Below are 18,726 nucleotides of genomic sequence, written 5' to 3' on the forward strand. Positions count from 1 at the left end.
TAAAAAAAATTAGCTAAAATAAAGCAACGGATAAAGAAAACATCATACAGGCCTTTCTAAATTTCTCACTGACAGAATTAGGCTTACCCTTTCAGTATTGTTTCTATTATTTGACAGATTGTTTGACAGCAAAAGGGAGAGTGTGTTAATGCTCTGTTGTGTAAACCCAAACAGCTGCACTACATTGCGCAAGCAAGAAAGACACACGAGTTTTGAACTGCAACATTTCTCAGGACCCTCTTTTGGGAGGCGAACAATAGCTTAAGCCAAACATCAACGCCACGCCCATGGGGTCGATGTTGCTACAAGAGTCGCGAGCCACACTTTCACGCGTGTACTGCTGCACGCGACAGGCGCGTGGGAGCCCTCAAAGCCACTGCCGGGAGCTGAAACCACAGCCGAGCGAACGACGAAACCATTACAAGCGTCCGGACATCTAAAGCCTATTTAAATACGCGTTTTAGGTGACTCGAGCAGAAATGTTTTGTTTTATCCCACAGATTATAGGGAAGTTTTATGTGAGAGTTTATCCTATCGCGGATTTTAATGAAAGCGACGCGTTTAATGTTTAGAACGTTTAAAATGTAGTCGTTCGCGCAAAATTTCGTCAAAACGCGCATGACTTTGAGAATCTTCCGCGGAACTAAATGTGTTGCTGCTTCACCTGTAGATAGCATATTATATAGGTGTATTTAAGTTATACGTCGATGTTTGATAAAGTCATCAAAGGAAGTTCGGTTCGACTTTTCGGAACGCGGATATCAAAGAAAAGGTTGCGTCATGTTTCGGCAGTTTGGAATTTAAAGCCGTTCGAAAAGAACATCGTCATAATACGCACGACTTCAGATTTATTTTGGATAACTATCTTTAAACTTGGCTTGTAGATCCGTATATTTATGTTATACTTCGATGTTTTTAACATTGACATCAATATCGTAAATATATGGGTAAGATGTGATTCTTTGGGATTTGGTGTCTGAAGAGCCGGAGACGGGAGGAATTGTGCAGCTGCAGTGAGCTGGAACAGCAGAGGAGGCGGTGCAGACATCTCGACTCCATCCCGTGGAGAACTTGTCAACTTTCTGCCAACTTTAGATTGTTTTCTTGCCATTTTTATTGTTAGCTTTTTGTCAGGAGACAGAAACGTAAACGTAACTCTAAAGCCGATTTATGAATAAAGTCATGTTCTGCTGGAGCTTGTAGGCTACATCAGAAGTGTGAGCTTTTGCTTATTAATCCGCTTTGACACTGAACAAGTTTGTTTTTTGTCACTTTCAAGGCGCACGCTGTCGATTCGTTTCGAGAAACCAAACTTTTTAACTTAGGCCTTTATAACGTAGACTATTAACTTTTTTAAACTTGATCCCACAGACCATAGCTTCTATTATTAGGTAAACTTGTCAATCTATAATCGATATTAGGTCAGATGAGCGGCTGCTGTTCATGTTTAAGCTTCATCGTGCAAACGTGATGCAACAAAACTTCTTAATAAATACTGGCGTGATTTTATAAACTGTTTATCCACAGTACTTTTGAAATTCTACAGCCTTTTCCGACTTTCAAAACCCACCACAATTCGCATTTCTGTCGTTTCGCACGAGCTTTCACCGAATGACCCATTTAAACGAAGACGCTCCTCCTTTTATCCATAATAATGCATGACTAACTGGAAATACGTTCTACCTCGGGCGCATATTGAGATAAAGTTGAGGTAACTTGAGGTTGCATTAGCTACGTTTCAAAGTCTAGATTGTTTCGAAAGGGCGAGGAGTCCTCCAAGTGAAACGTAAGCAAAGAAATGCAAATGGATGCAGGTGTGCGGGCCTCGGAGCGCAGGAGAGCTGAGGTGACGAGCTGAACTCCGATCTCTCCGCGCTCGGCCCCATTGATCAGCTGAGGACCGGCGCTAACTAACTGGCCCCGTCTCCATAGCAGCCGCCTGGACGGCGCCGCGAGGACTGGCTGGAGGGCCGCTGTCAATGGGTGACGTCACGGGGCTGGCGCCAGAGAGTCTGCGAGAGCGTGAGCTCGCGGCGCTGCTCTGTAGTGCTGCTTTGCTTGGTGCCAATTCATCACCTGTCAGGGATCAGTCAGGGTGTCATGCGAAATGTACACAGCTGTGAGAACAAAAAGGACGAGGGAGAAAATGGAAAAAGCCAGTTGCGGCAGATGCGGACGAGTTCACGATACTATTTCTTATGCGTCGTCGTGTTTGTAAGTGTCGCGCGCGCGAAAATAATGGTTCGTTGTTGTAGCAGAGGTTTTAAAAAAAACAGAATAAGAAATGTAAAAGCGTACAAAATGCTTTGTCGTGAAAATCGTTTTTTGAGGAGTGATAATGAGGTGCATTCCGACACATCAACACGACTGCATTCCGACGCATCTCCGCAAACATCTGTTTAGTCGGATATGCACAAGCAACCAGGAAATCTCTCCGTCTCCATTGTTACTTAGCATGTGTAAACAAAGAGCGTTTTTGTCACCACTATCGCTTTCTGAACTCACTGTGGGTTTCTAAAACATGGAAATATAATCTGTAGCAGGGTGACATATTCTTCACGGTCTTAAGAATGCGTTTTCACTTCAGCAGCAGTTTTAGGACAGAATTGTTTTCTCAGTCAAGTATTTTCATGACTATCAATATGCTGCAAGCATGCCTGCACTAGAGAGCAGGGGGAACTCGTCATCACTATTACATCTCAAAACGATCCTCATCACAGGCCATAAAGACTGCTCTCATGTTCCCCCACAGTCATGATGTGTGTAAACAAACATAAACATTAAGGGCACGCTATCAACGACAGAAAGCACAAACTTCAACTGCTGGTGCATCATTTTGATTTGCATCGTTAACGCAATAAAGAAACGCCACTCATCTTAATTTGACATGTTTTCTGTGTTCTAAATTAATGAATAAATATAGAATATATTAAAGACAAAATACAGAATCGCTGGAACTATAAGGTCAAGTGACTTGGTGTAAAAACCGCTGGGCATCTTTATCTAAAATCATGGCACTTTGCCACAATAATGCCACTGACCTGAAGGTAAAAGTTGAAATCTTTAACACAGAGTTTACACGAGGAAATACAAGACTATTTGAACTGAAACATGTCGAATACATTAGGTTCGGTTGGTTTAATGTTAACCGCAGATTGTATGAATCATACGCTGCATAATATTGCTAATACATAAATGCAACAATCCGTTTTCATTTTACATACTTAGTATGTAGCATATTGTATGTTGAGTGTTCTGGAAATTCAATATAAATAATCCTAAAGCTAACGTTTTGGCACGTTATGACAATTACACTACAAACAAATGCGTGAAAACAACCTTATACTTGCAACTCACTAATTCTCCTGATCGGAAACAGGTACACTGATTTGAGAAATTATCCGTGGAAGCTGAAGGCAGTCAGCGCCACCCTAAACACGCGCTTTCACTGGTCAAGAACGCGGAAGAAATGGGCGGATCTTTGTCGCTCGGCCCAGCAGCCAATAGCGTAACGCGAAGGCGATGAGTGACTCGGCCTTCTCCACCAATCAGCACGTCGCAAACCAGCGAGTGAACAAACCCACCCAGCTGGGTATATATACAGCGATGACAGCTCGCTAATCCACTGCGTTTGCTTCAACAGCCCAGCGCGAACAGGGAATCTCGAACACAAAAAGGCGAGTCTTTTTAACGAAATCCTGCTGTCAACATGAAGGCAATAAGCCCAGTGAGGTCCTTCCGGAAAAGTAGCGCGAGTGTAACGACGACGGAGCACAGTCTGGGAATCTCGCGGAGCAAGACCCCCGTGGACGATCCTCTCAGCCTGCTCTACAACATGAACGACTGCTACTCCAAACTGAAGGAACTGGTGCCGAGCATCCCGCAGAACAAAAACGTGAGCAAAATGGAAATCCTCCAGCATGTCATCGACTATATTCTGGACCTGCAGATCGCGCTCGACTCCAATTCGGCGATAACCAGCCTGCATCACCCGCGAGCGGGGCAGGGGACATCCAGAACACCCCTGACAACACTCAACACAGACATCAGCATCCTCTCACTACAGGTGAATCACTGCCTACTCGATTATCTATCTATCTATCTATCTATCTATCTATCTATCTATCTATCTATCTATCTATCTATCTATCTATCTATCTATCTATCTATCTATCTATCTATCTATCTATCTATCTATCTATCTATCTATCTATCTATCTATCTATCTATCTATCTATCTATCTATCTATCTATCTATCTATCTATCTATCTATCTATCTATCTATCTATCTATCTATCTATCTATCTATCTATCTATCTATCTATCTATCTATCTATCTATCTATCTATCTATCTATCTATCTATCTATCTATCTATCTATCTATCTATCTATCTATCTATCTATCTATCTATCTATCTATCTATCTATCTATCTATCTATCTATCTATCTATCTATCTATCTATCTATCTATCTATCTATCTATCTATCTATCTATCTATCTATCTATCTATCTATCTATCTATCTATCTATCTATCTATCTATCTATCTATCTATCTATCTATCTATCTATCTATCTATCTATCTATCTATCTATCTATCTATCTATCTATCTATCTATCTATCTATCTATCTATCTATCTATCTATCTATCTATCTATCTATCTATCTATCTATCTATCTATCTATCTATCTTGTGTTGCATGCTTATTGACCTCTAATAACAAGGCTTTTTTGTTTTTCTAGACACCTGAATTTCCATCAGACTTGATCACAGAGGACAGCAGGACACTTTACCGTTAATCAGGTAAGTTTTCTTGAAAATACAATGTTTTTATGTGTTTATTTTTTCTATTAAATGACAAGTATTTGATGCAGAGGGTTTAGTTGAGGAGCAGTGTGCATGTGTGAAGTTGCAGAAAGTGTGTTGACTGTGCAAAAGCGAAGGCAGAAGTTGTGTACTGGTGTACATCTGGAGCCCAGGGTTTTTTCGCTCAGTCTCTGAGTGTTTGGTTAAATGTTCAAACTGCGGCTTCCTCTCTGGCGCCAGGCTGTCCGGATCTCTGCCCTGTTTGCATTCTCTAAATGCGCCTCTTTCTCAATCTTTTGCAGGTGTTTGGTTAAGACACAAGAACACACAGGACCTGGGAACTGGCTTTTCCTCTGATTTCTGTTCTCAGTCTGGAGTTTTTTTTTTCTTCTTTTCTTTCCTGTAATTGAATCAAGAGACTTTCTTTTTTTCCTCCTTCTCAAAGGACAATCCATGTGATGTGTTATGAGTTCGGACATTGATTATTTATCTTCTAAAAAGACTTTCTTCAAGAGGAAGAAGCACTATATTCCCTGAAAATAGGAGGGAAACCTGTAAATGATCACAAGGAACCTTTTCTCTGCATTGAGAAGAAGTCTTACCTTTTTTTTTTTCTCGTGAAGAGCGGCGTGTGAATGAGAAGATGTGGTTAGTTATTGTACAAAGATTTAAGTCTGTTTTTTTCCTGTCAATTCTTTTGGCACATGAAGGACTGGACTTTTGAAAAAAATAACGTGATGAAACCTTGTGAACTCTCTCTCTCTGAGTTTTATCCTGTATAGTTGCAGAAATTGGACTGCCGGTATCTGCAAAGTGTTATGCTGTATGCTGAGACTTTTTATAAAAGTAATATTGTAAATTGTACCTTTTTTTTATACAAAATAAATCAAATGCTTTATTTGACGCTTGATTACTTTAAATGTCGATATATGTGCAGCATAGTGACCTTGCCTTTTATATCCAGGACTCTGAAGCATGTCACTGACCCTTCACACTTGCACATTCGCCCAAGGAATGTTCTATTGAATCTTTCACATTGCTATATTGATTTGTGATAAGCATTTATTCCAGTTTCTAATGGGTCAGAAGGTGCTTTATCCTACTATATACATGTATAGCTATTCAACACTCTCAAAGCCTGAAAGATTCGATTGCGGTTTAATCTTACTCTGGTGAAACTCCTTCAAGTCAAACATTAATTATGAGTGTATCCACAAGTTCTCTCACTCGTATAATCTGCTATGCATGAAGCGGCAGTTAAAATGAGAGCTTGAGAATCCCTGGAATTCTGTTGTTAAAATAAATGATTTTCTGTAGGTTTATTATGGTGTGAAATAACTCTCAGAGCTAGCAGATTGATTTCATACTAATCACTTCTAACAATCAGTTTTTAGAGCCTTCTAGACTGAATGCAAGTGAAGCTGGTGCCATCTTAGTTTTAGTGACATGAGACATAAGAAATGACACTGTAAAAAAAAAAATATGATCAATTGGTCATGACAACATGTTTTTATCTCATTCTAACTTATTAATCCAAGCTAATCATGTTCTAACTTAATTGTACAAATTACGCAAGCTGTTTTAAGTCAGTTTAACATAAATTCAATGGACTCAGGGTTATTTTATTGGTTCAGCTTGATTTAAGGCAACCAGGATTTTTTTTACAGTGTAGTTTCCATTGTGTGTAGGGAGTAATGCAACATGTGAAGGGGGTCTTTTTGTATGATTTTTGTTAAACTTATTTAACAATAGAAACAAGATTATAATGCTTTGCGAAAAATATTTATATTCCATATATCGATGCAAAGTGTGCATATCTAAAATTAAAGGTTGTGTCTGACATGCAGCTTAAACCACTAGTGGTGTTGTTGATATGAATAGTGCGCCACCTGCTGGTAGCCAGACCTAATCTTTAAAAAAAAAAAAAAAAAAAAACGTATTCATTTAAAGAAAATGTGCAGTTAAAGTCAGAATTATTAGGCCGTTTATTTTTTTCCCTCAATTTCTGTTTAACGGAGAGATTTCTAAAGATAATAGTTTTAATAACTAATAACTGATTTATTTTATCTTTGCCATGATGACAGTAAATGATCATTTACTAGTTATTTTTCAAGACACTTATATACAGCTTAAAGTGACATTTAAAGGCTTAAATAGGTTAACAAGTCAGGTTAGGGTAATTAGACATTGTATAACACAATGTTCTGTAGACTATTGAAAAAGATATAGCATAAAGGGCCTCATATTGTTGCCCTTAATTTTTTTTATTATTAAAAACTGCTTTTATTCTAGCTGAAATAAGACTTTCTCCAGAAGAAAAAAATATTATCAAACATACTGTGAAAATTTCCTTGCTCTGTGATGTATTTAGCGTATATGTACTGATCATTTGAGAAATCTAAAAAAAAAAAAAAAAACTGTTTATGTATTTATATAAATAAAGGAACATATGTGTGAATTGAATTAAAATAATTAAGTGTCCGGTTTATCAGCGTACACTATTAAAATACAACTAAAACTACAGGTTTTTGATCAATTAGTCCTGTCAGCATATGTTTTAGGTCAAATGTGCTACGTTAATCATGTTTTAAATTACTTTCTATATAAGTTAGTTTTACGTCTGTTTAACATAAAATAAGTTCAATAGACTCATAGGGTTCATTTGATTCAGCTTAAAAAGTTAAGGCAACTACAATTTTTTTTTTACAGTGTACAAACATATGCAACAAAAAAAAGTAAAATATGATTAAAGTGTCTGAATTTCATTTTGAAATATTTCATGCGTCATAAAATCAAACTCGTATGCAAAAGGGCTGAAAACAGTTTTAATGATTTGAGAAAACCAGACCAAACACTGAGGCAATTGGCCATACACAAATCACACTTTCAAGAAACCTCTCTATCTCTTATAACACTGATCACTCATCTACAGCACTACAAACTCCAGAGGACAAACACAGGGATGACCTGAAGATGAACCGGACATTAAATCACCAATCAATAACGATGATCACAGCACTATGTAAGTGTGGCTAAATCCTCACTCTACTTGATAGGTTTGAATTTTGCGGACGGGCCTATGCTAGATCTTTAATGTTAGCAACGGAGCATGAAATAACAGGATTTGCACTAAACACGTCAGAAACTATCAACAGCTTCACAGCCTCTGTTTATATTGCTTTTTTAAAGCAACACTAAAGCAACAATAATCACGTTTCTCACACTTTTAAACTGCTTCTTCATCTGTATTTTGACTTTGTTTTACAGTTTAAAATATCCAAACATCAAGATAAATCCATTAACAAAAATAAATCAAGAATGAAAAAGGAGGAAATGTAGTATGTTTTAACAATAAACCTACTCCATATACTAAATGAAATCTATTATTCTAGGCTATTATTGATGTACAAGTACACCATTACGCTATACTACCAAATAACACTCATGTACATTTCTTCAAATGTTAAAATGTTCATAGAGGAAAAAAATAAACAATAACCTAAATTAATGTAGCAAAAGCATCTGTTAATTTTCCATTATCTTGAATGTTTCAAATCATTTATTCATTCATTTTTATTCAGCTTAAGTCCCTTATTTATCAGGGGTTGCCACAGCGGAATGAACCACCAACTATTCCGGCATGTTTTACACAGCAGATGCCCTTCCAGCAGCAACAAAGCTTTAAATCATATAAATTATATTCAACTTTTCCATAGCTAACACGTGTCAGTTTCTTTTTTTACGGATGTCTCAATATTTCTCACGCAAAACTAAGCATGAACACTGATTAAGAGATTTTGCAGTGAATCTATCCATGTAAAGAATCTAACCACACAAAATTCAACACAGAAAAAATGAGAAGTAACTCGGCATCAAGTTTACTTCATGTTTCATAGTAATCTCAAACCTTTCCAGTTATTTACCCTTCAGAAGTAAAAAAGCAGGTGTGTTCAGTTCTGTTCCTGAAGATCTTGCAAAGTTCAGCTCAACCCTGATCAAATACACCTGAATAAGCTGAACAACAGTGTCTACATTTGACACGAGTGCAGACGAAAGACATTAAGAATGAAAAAAACGTAAACAGTGATTCTGTCCTGACTAGATGTGGCATAAAGTGAGCGACAAATCTTCAGTCTCATTCTGTTTACGGATATAATGGACATATAATTGGTTTGACCCGTGTTACGACCTCTATTTCAGGCGTAGGTTTGGTCCCTGAGAGCTGCAGTGCAGCAGAGTTTTGCTCTAATCCTAATCAAACAGACCAGAACAGGCTAATCAAGTTCTGAGGGCTACTACATTGAGTTCCACACGACACAATTCCTTCATGTTGTCTGAAGACAAATCAATTAAGTTAACTTAACTGTTGTTAGAAATGTAGGTAGATTTAACATAAAACGTTTTTTTTTTTTTTTACTTTAATTGCGTTGTTTAAACTCTGAACAAGCAGCAAAAGTCATCGTAGAAAGCTACAGGCAGGTGAGATCTTATCAAGGCTGGACTAAAACTCTGCAGGACATCGTTTCTTAGGGTGCAAACCTGCCTTACCTTACTGTAACTGTTGCAACAATACAACAACAGGTATGTCTAGTGTTTAGACAGTGTCAGATCTTCAGAAGTACTCAATCATTTAGAGGTGAACTGTAGGAAGGTTGCGTATCCTCGAGTTGAAATGATTAGTTCATTTCCAGAATATGAATTTCCTGATCATTTACTCTTTTTTTTTTTCTTTTCTTTTCACAATGGATAAATGATCCCAGAGAAGGAATAAGGGTCTTTTATAGTGAAATGATGGGTCATACTTTTTTTTAACCACAAACGTTTGTTTAGCCCTGGTTAAAACATTAAATTCTGACTGTGTTATTGAGTAAGTAGCTTATTCCTCATTCTGGATCATTTAGAGCTTTTTGGAACTGTATTGAAAACTAAATATGGAGGTTCAAACCTGAGCACCAGAAGTCAAAAATGGTGGGTTGCACAAAATCAATTTGTGTTGTGACAACGTGAAGATATTGAGTTAACCTATTGGTTTTTACAAATTTAAGTGGATTAAACAAAAAACAATAAAGTTGTCCCCAAAAACACTCAAGAATTGAGTTGTTTTAGTTTGTTTTAAAGAAATTTGAACAAACAGTGAGCGCTTTTTTTGAGTGTTTATGGAAAATGTTTTTCTCAAAATCCTTAATTTTCTTTCAACGGAAGAAAGAGGGAAATAGTCAGATCTTGAAATACATAGGGAAGCGAGTAAATTATCAGATAAATGAAAATTCTGGAAGTAAACTATTTCGAGCTGTGGCTAAAAATCATTTAAGATATTGATTCTGCATTGATTCTGTGCTTAGTTTCTAACAGTATATAGCGGTCTATAATAAAATAAATAATAATTAAAAATAAAGTAAGGTATGGTGGCTGAGAGCTTAATGTGCTGCAATTTAAGAAAACACGTGCAATTACAAAAAACCCCAGCAACTTGAGAAAAAAATCTTTAGGTTGACAACACACTGCCAATCGTCACAACGCAAACACATTAAAAAAAAAAAAAAAAAAGTGCTGCATTTTCTAACAACAGAAACAAATTATTAAAACACGCTGCATTTTTTCACAACGCAAACATTCTCACAACACAATGGAATTGTTTTAAGGAGATCCTACAATGTGACGAACCTAGCTATTTAGGTCATTGTTATTTAGGTATTAATAAATACTAGACATGCGAATCAGGATATTAAAAAAAAACAAAAAATCTCACCTTTCAAAGATCATCAACTTCACTAAGCAATAGTCACAGCACAGCAGCATCCATCACTTTTTTTAGGTCCCTTTCAAACATTTAAATTGTGTTCTGTTCTTTTTGTGTTGTGAAAAATTGCAATGCAATTTTGTAAATTGTTTGCGTTGTGGGAAAATGCAGCAAGATTTTGTAAATTGTTTGCGTTGTGGGAAAATGCAACGCATTTTTGTAAATTGTTTGCGTCGAGGGAAAATGCAGCACGATTTTGTAAATTGTTTGCGTTGTGGGAAAATGCAGCACGATTTTGTAAATTGTTTGCGTTGAGGGAAAATGCAACGCGATTTTGTAAATTGTTTGCGTTGAGGGAAAATGCAGCGCGATTTTGTAAATTGTTTGCGTTGTGGGAAAATGCAGCACGATTTTGTAAATTGTGTTGAGGGAAAATGCAAAGCGATTTCGTAAATTGTTTGCGTTGAGGGAAAATGCAGTACATTCTTTACTTTGTTTGCATTGTGAGACAATGCAGTGCGATTTTGTAAATTGTTTGCGTTGTGAGAAAATGCAGCATATTTTTTTATGTGTATGCGTTGTGAGGACATGTGCTGTTAAATGGATGAAGATCTTTCCTTAATTTGCTGGCATATTTGTAATTTTGTAAATGCACGTGTTTTCTATAATTGCAGCATGTTAAGCTCTCTTTGCCACCGTAGTAAGGTTTATGCAAATTACAAGAATGCGCATGGTATTGTACTGTCTACATTATTCTCGTGCCATTGAAGCCAATTAACATGACTCAGCCGAACACAGAAGCGATCTTCCATGTGGGCACTTGAGTGTACAGTTAAAAACTAGCCTAGAGCACCATCTGCTGTTAAATACTAAGCTCAGAACTGATTCAAGAGAGAATAGCAACGCATTTACAACATTTCAGAATCAGCATATAATCTCAAACATCCTTCACCACAGCTCTAGAAGTAAGCCATTAAGACAACTTGTGCTTAGAGGACACTTTCTCGTTCCTCGGTGGCGTCGTTGGCAGGTCCAATGGACATCTTCCGCTGAACACCACGCAGGTTCTGGTTTTCCAGTGTGGTGTTTTCAGTGCTGGATCCTGGTCGTATAATGAGTGAGGGGCAATCGGTTGAGTCGAGGGTCTCCTGCTGGCCACTGTTGTTGATGTTGTTGTTGATTGCTGTATTATTGGCCGAGCAGTTGAGGTTGCTCACGGCTGGAGCGGGCCAGCTTTCTTCAGGGGTGCTGCCTTCAGATGGAGCGTCAGAGCAGATTGACATGCGGGCCAAGGCTTCATCCTGAAGGTTGCTCAACCTGTTTGGTAACACCCGCTTTTTAACCGGACTCTCAACAACCAGCTCAATCAGTTGGGCCTCCTGTTCTTCTGACTTCTCCTCCTTCTCCTCGTCCTGCAGGGAGTGGTCAGATGAGCTTCTGCTGGACCTTACTCCAGAGTCGGACGACTTCTTGTCCAGCATGATATCTGAGACGAAGCCTTTCCCTTTCGACAAGTGGTCTAGATCTGGTTCTGCGCCCCAGGGTTCGTCTTTTAGAAGCGGGGTTGCATCAGTTTCCTCATCTCCAGAGTCGTCTTCGTCACTCGGTAAACTGTGATAATAAGGGCCCTGTCCTTTGGTTTTGCGTCTGGGTGGGTTTTTAGTGGCAGACCCATGATCGGACTTCTCATCCTCCTCTGTAATGGGGTCTAGAAGACCACTATCCGGGGGGGAGGAGAAGTCTGCCATGGTGTCTGTAGGTTTGGGGCCTTTTTTGCCAAAGGGTTTGCGTCCATCTTGGTCTCCTTCTTTAATCTTGTCCTCAGAGCTGGTTGAGAGGAGCTGGCTGGACAGGGCTTGAGTTTGACTTTCTCGTCCTGCAGCAGATGCTTCCAAATGGGACATGTGGGAGATGTACTCTTGGTATGCACTGTGATACTCGGCCTGCTGTTTGTCGGTCAGCTTACAGATGTCATTAGATGATTCCTGAGAGTTTAGACTGGATAAGCTGGGGGTCCGGTGAGTATTGGCCTGAAGGAAAAGATCAGGTCAATGACTTTAGACTGCTAAATGTAAGAGAACATGCCAAGTCAGACTAGCAATCGGGTAGAAAACACAACCAGGTAGTTTGAGTAATAGTTTAACTAAAATTCAGCTTTTCGAACATATACATTTTCCATGAAAAACAAACGGAATTGTTTTTCAATATTGATTAGGGGTGTCACAATTGACTGGTAGTACCATAACCATAATATTTTAAAGACGCCATAGAATCTTTTGATACAACATATTTAATTGTTCTCTGATATCTATATAGAAAGTTTTACAATTTCATTTCCAACCCAAGAAATTGGCCTTAATATGATATGATTCGTTTTGACCTTATTTGGAAGGGTCGTGAATGTTAATGAGCTCTACTCTGATGCTCAAGCAGCTCATGTGAGAGCCTGACGCTGATGATGTACTCTGAAATGCTCACATGCTAAATAATCACAGTTCAGTTGTTAAAAAATAGTTTAACAAATAGAGTAGACTCCTTGTTAAATGACAATCTTTTCAACTAAAGTGTTAGAAAGGTTTATTTTAGCTAGAAGGAGTGAGTGAGCCACCAGGAAAGCCTAGTTTGCTCCTGATTTATGATATGAATAAAATACAGGCTAAGTAATAATTATACTCGACAAAAGGAGCAGACAGAGATGCATTCAGAGGTGTATTTTGTGGGTTTAATATATCTAAAAACAAAAGCTGTAATTAATATCAATCTTTGCATAAACAGATGAGGTTTTGAAGTTTACTGCCATCCTTCCACTACAGAAAAATCACAGTAAGAGCTGAGTAATATCATACGATGCATGAAAATGCATTAAACACTTATACTAAGCCATTTCCACGTTTGTTGCCTCATAACAAACTAATTTTACAATATACATGTTAAACAAAAAATACCTTTAAACAGAGGTGCATTGAATAAACATATTCCATTTTTTCCCGAATTTTGCAGTTGAAGAAGAGCTGTGATTACCTGCATTATCTGAAGTACATTACCTGAAAGCTCACTAATGTCAGTCTATTTTTCATATTAGAGTCCACTATATGAGGGAAATAAAATAAGCTGTGTTAAACTTAGAAAATAAGGGGAAATATCATTGTTGTAATCTCACTTGGAAATATTGTGGCCAATCAAACAGACTGTGACATGCATATTACTAATCTTCTGTGGATTGTCACAGTCAGTGGTTGTTTTTGATTGGCCCGTTTATCACCTGGCTTTGAGAATGAGGAAGCTATGGTGGTTTGAGGCTCACAGTATGTCATTTCAATATTCTGAACACTTATAATTAGGCTATGCATATGTGTTTATAAATGTTCATTCTATGGCACCTTTAAAATAAATGTTAATACTACAAACTGTAATATTGTAAATAATTTAGCAACATGGTCAGTGGCTGTATTTCACCTTAAAGGTGCAGTCACAATTACTGCAGTTCAATGTCAGCAAAATGCAATAGATTTTCAGGTGAAATCCACAGAAATGTAATGACGTGGGTGTAGGAATTCCCAAGGACATTGTTTATAATGGTTTTAGCATATGCATTATAAATAAAGCTGCTTGGAATTGATGTGAATTTTGTGTTTTTCTTCATATGCTTTAAGTTAGTTTAAGATTAATTTGACAGACGCCATTATTTATAATTTATTATTTTATACAAAATCTCAATTAAGATGATCATTGCGAATTATTTTGACCACAAAAATCATGTAGTGAAAATATGATATCGTAATAGGCCTACAATTGATATAGATATAGTGATTTTATTTTGCATGTTCTAGGTTTAACTTTAAATTAATTTGATCCATTTAGAAATATTTCAGTTCTCATGTCTAGTTTGGTCATGTTGTATTTTTGATTGTGCTTGCAAGCTTTCAGGATAACTCAACAGAAAGACATTATTACCGTTACATAGTACTACTGACAAAAAAAATAAAAATAATCTAAGGATTTATCACATCCAATTCAGGCTTTTTATATATAATACGCTTCATTAAATATGATGCTGTTTTGGCATTGTCTTTATTACATCATGTTTCAATGATGACAATACATATACATGCAGGCTAGGTCAGCTGATTAACTAAAAGGTCCAAAGATCTCAGTGTCGGTTAATAGTTCTGTTAACACTTTGTCAAACAAGCGGATATGATGAGACCAGTTTTTCTGGTTGTTCGTTTGAAGTTCAACACAAAGTCTATTGACTTAACACCTTTGCTTCTGCATGTGCAAACCTGGCATTTTTTTAACTGTTCTTCATTTAAGACATATAGATTCAGAAAATCCAGAATAATTAACTTCTTGTGTGCCAGAAACAACTTTTGAGTGAGCTTAAAAGTAATATTTCACCCAAAAGTGAACATTCTGTCATCATTTACTCACCCATGAGTGATTCCAAACCTTTATGAGTTTATTTCTTCTGTTGAACACAAAAGAAGATATTTTGAAGAAAGCTGGAAACATGTAACCTTCGACTTCCAACTTTCCAACTTTCATAGGGTGCTTTTACATGTGGTTCAATTGCTTTGACCGAAGTTGGATTGTCCCCCCTTGCCACCTTCTCAGCTGGTTTGTGTTCAAACTATCTTTTTTCATTCTGAACCCCACCAAAGAGCTTAGAATGAAAGCTCTCAATAGCACTCAACAGAACAGCAGCAGTGCTCAGCAACAGCCCCGGATTCCGCCATTCTGGAGTGAAAGCGATCGGCTGTCCATTGGCTATTATTGCTGTCTCAATGGCAAGCAGCTGCTTTGTTTTTTATTTATTTATTTTAAAAGCGCATTAAAGCTGAGATACAACCTAAAAGATGACAATACAACACTTACTATAACAATCATAAGCACTTTAAATTGTTTATTTTACAGACTTATAATATACCATTGTTTTATTGGAGTTTTCATTCCAAAATGGCTGCCGTGACAAATTTTATTTGCCTCTTGGTGATTCTGTGCTCTTTGACCCCCCCTATGCTTGTATCATCAAGCAGCTGTTTTATGTACAGCTGTTATTAGGTGACAAAAACAAAGCGTCAAATTGGAGACATCCGCATATCATGGTTGTTCCGCTTTAACTGAATCTTTTTTGCAATCAAAACCAAATTTTGCTATCAAAATCAAAATACAGAGAGCCACTTGCATCTATCTGCCACAAAAATATTTTATATATATATATATATATATATATATATATATATATATATATATATATATATATATATATATATATATATATATATATATAAACGTTTAGAACATCATGCAATGCCTGCAGAAGTAATTTTTTGGTAAAGGCAAGCAGACTTTATCACTGCTCAGTCAGTCTTACTTGTTGCCAAGGTAGGTCATACACAACATACACACACAAATGAACGTTTTGAAAACTAAAGTTTGTTGTACAGTTGGTGGTTATTTGGTACGATATCATTCATATCAGAAGTGAACCGTACCAGAGTTTGCACGAACCGAACCCAAGACCACCTCATTCAGGCGCACTCGGGTACAGTTTATGGGTGCGTACCCGAGTTCAGAAGAAAGCGTTCACCCTAGCTAAACGTACCATACTCTGATGTCAATCAAACCCGGTTGTGGACCAAAAGTACTAGTGTGAAAGCACCCATAGTGTTTATTTTTCATACTATGGAAGTTAATAGTTACAGGTTTTCAGTTTTCATTAAATTATATTTCATGTTTCACAGATGAAAATATAGTTTGGAACCACTTGAAAGTGAGTAAAATGTAATTTTTGGGTAAATTATGCCTATAAGTATGGACAAGCCCAACTCATGGTTTGAAGTTTAATAAAAAAAAAAAAAACTAAACTAAAAACTCAAGAAAAAAAGTGTTCATAATTTACCCAAATTTAAGTTTAAACTACCTAAAATAATGTGTTGCAAATATAGCTTTAATACATTTAGTGCCTCCCCTTCCTCAAAAGCGAAACACTTTTTAAAGAAGCGTCTTTTCTTTCGAAGAGCGACATATTTTACATGACTTCCCACTGCATTTCTCAGCATGAACACGCTACTAGTGCTTCAGAAAGTCATAAAACAATGCAGCAAAATGGGATGTACCCGAACTCTGTGTGTTCATCAGCAACTTCCACGATGCTAATCTAAACCATTATCAACTCTTGCTTGTGTTGCAACACCTTGCCAAGTGTGAACAGATGAGTGCAGAAATAGCTATCTCTGTGTGATATAGAGCTTGAGTATATGTGTGTGTGAGTGTGTGTGGTCAGCTCATCACTTCCTCTGCCCATTCAGGTCACCAAAACACTCTGTTTGTCACCCAGTAAACCACATGCTATTTCCATGCTGATCAGAGCCTACTGAAAAGCAGAAGCTCCGCTTTAGAATGCAACAGTAAAGAAAACGTTTGCTTAAAGGCGCAACAACAACAAAAGAAAAATGCAGTTTTTGTTTCCACGCATGCATGTGTTTGTGTTCGCCTCTATGTGTATAATTGCAGTCTTCTGCTGGCGTGCACCTGTGTTTATCTATAGGCTGTACTTGAGTGTTGACGTGTCCAGCTGAATGTGTTTGTGTGCACAGCGGTACCACGCACCAGCCAGTGGGCATTGTGTTGTCTGGCAGACTCCTCCAGCCCCACGCCGCTGAGCTCTTCAAAGCTAAGGTTGAGGCTGTACGTGAAGTTTTCTGGGTTGACGGTCACGTCTTGACGAGCTTCAGAGGGTCTGTGGGGTTCGGGTTGAATCAACACGCTGCTGCCCTGCTCGCTGCACGCTCCTGATTCATCATGCAGCAGCTGGTTCTCCGCATGACGCTGCTCCACAACCTACAGCACAAATACAGCAGAGTTTGAACGCACTCAACAGCAAGACGGAATTTCAGCCATTATATTGGTACACAAGAAGCAAAAACGGCAAGCTTTGTGAAATGGTGGTTAAAAGGCTAATATAGTTATGATCTATAAGATTTCGGCTGTTTGATTTAATCTTGTATACGGATGTCACAGGTCATGCACTGACAAAATCTACACAAAGAGAGGTTAATATTAACAGTCTCTCTTTAAAGTGTGAAGCATGAATGAAAAGTTAATAAATGAAATGGCAGAGGTGGCTTGAGAATTTGTATCCACCGTCATCTGTTTGCACGCATGATGTGAGAAATGAATGATGGCATATGGTATTGACATTATTTCTAATTCTATAGTATAATGTAAAATGAGAACATGAAAGGAACATCCAAAAAGAAACTCATCTAAACACCTTAATCATATTATTGTTTAATTCAGATCAAGGGAAATAATTAGATTAATGATGTCCATGCAATCATACCCAGGAGGCACAGGACGTCAACAAGACGTCAGATTGACATTGTACCCCAATGCCGTGGGACATAACATTTTGTTTGGAAATGAAAATCGAGTTGACGACAGAACCCACTGCAGGCTGACGTCAATGTCCATCTTCAGATGAACGTTTTGGTTACTTTCCGTGAGTGCTTCACCAAAGACTCTAGAATACACAAGACATGTCACTGTCTTTTTGAGTAGGGAAAAGTGTAACTGTCAATATTGTGAATAAAGTCCTGTCTACTAGTACATTTCGCTATATGGTAAAAAAGCCCACCTTCTAGTACAGCAGGGGTTCCCAAACTTTTCAGCTCGCGACCCCAAAAATAATCATATCAGTGACTCGCGACCCCCATTTTTCAAGGTGGTTGTACTGTAAATATGTAAACGTTGCAGACACAGCTATAGGCAAATATAAACATGAGCTTATTGACAACACAAAAATGCAATAGTCTATTAGCCATATAATGTTTTTTAAAGTAATTTATGGATTTAATTACATTTTGCTTTTAAAATTAAAGGCTGATGACTGATTGTTATGTTTATGTTGCTGTTACTTTAATGCAACTATTAACTATATTCTCTCGGTTATGAATAAAATATGGTAATTCTAATAGTTTAATAAAATTTATTTGAGTTTGGGATATCACCAAGCGACCCCTTGTCATTGTCCCGCGACCCCCCAGGGGGTCCCGACCCCCACTTTGAGAACCACTGTAGTACAGGAGCCAATCATCGACGGCTATAGACGAATTACCGGTTTGTAAACATTCAGGACGTGTGCGTAGCGAGGTGGCAGAAAAAAACTGGGAG

At 37.7% G+C, this 18,726-nt stretch overlaps 3 protein-coding genes across 29 annotated transcripts in view; 1 reads left to right on the forward strand and 2 right to left on the reverse strand.

The window, feature by feature from the left end:
• LOC147833132 (uncharacterized) overlaps positions 1-3,450 on the reverse strand; it is a 230,364-nt gene extending 226,914 nt beyond the window's left edge. For all 12 annotated transcript variants that reach the window (XR_015513611.1, XR_015513610.1, XR_015513613.1 and 9 more), the window contains exon 1: positions 3,358-3,450. The gene's annotated coding sequence lies outside the window, so the exon portion shown is untranslated. The remainder of the gene's footprint in view (positions 1-3,357) is intronic.
• A 192-nt stretch (positions 3,451-3,642) lies between these two features.
• On the forward strand, positions 3,643-6,133 carry id2a (inhibitor of DNA binding 2a). The gene is given in 3 exon segments (NM_201291.1): positions 3,643-4,066; positions 4,748-4,808; positions 5,114-6,133. Coding segments are annotated over 2 exon segments (414 nt in total). The 5' UTR covers positions 3,643-3,709; the 3' UTR covers positions 4,805-4,808; positions 5,114-6,133.
• A 1,483-nt stretch (positions 6,134-7,616) lies between these two features.
• Positions 7,617-18,726, reverse strand: part of kidins220a (kinase D-interacting substrate 220a) — a 147,858-nt gene continuing 136,748 nt past the window's right edge. For 9 of the 16 annotated variants that reach the window (XM_087290792.1, XM_087290789.1, XM_087290787.1 and 6 more), the window contains 2 exons: positions 17,164-17,394; positions 7,617-12,581 (listed from right to left, as the gene is read on the reverse strand). In XM_087290792.1, coding sequence (XP_087146918.1) covers positions 11,541-12,581; positions 17,164-17,394 — 1,272 coding nt within the window. In that variant the 3' untranslated portion in view covers positions 7,617-11,540. The remainder of the gene's footprint in view (positions 12,582-17,163; positions 17,395-18,726) is intronic. The other 7 variants (XR_015513607.1, XR_015513604.1, XR_015513606.1 and 4 more) reach the window with 5 other exon arrangements.

The sequence above is a fragment of the Danio rerio genome, chromosome 17 (genome assembly GCF_052040795.2).
Source record: "Danio rerio strain M-AB ecotype USA chromosome 17, GRCz13ab, whole genome shotgun sequence".
Taxonomy (NCBI): domain Eukaryota; kingdom Metazoa; phylum Chordata; class Actinopteri; order Cypriniformes; family Danionidae; genus Danio; species Danio rerio.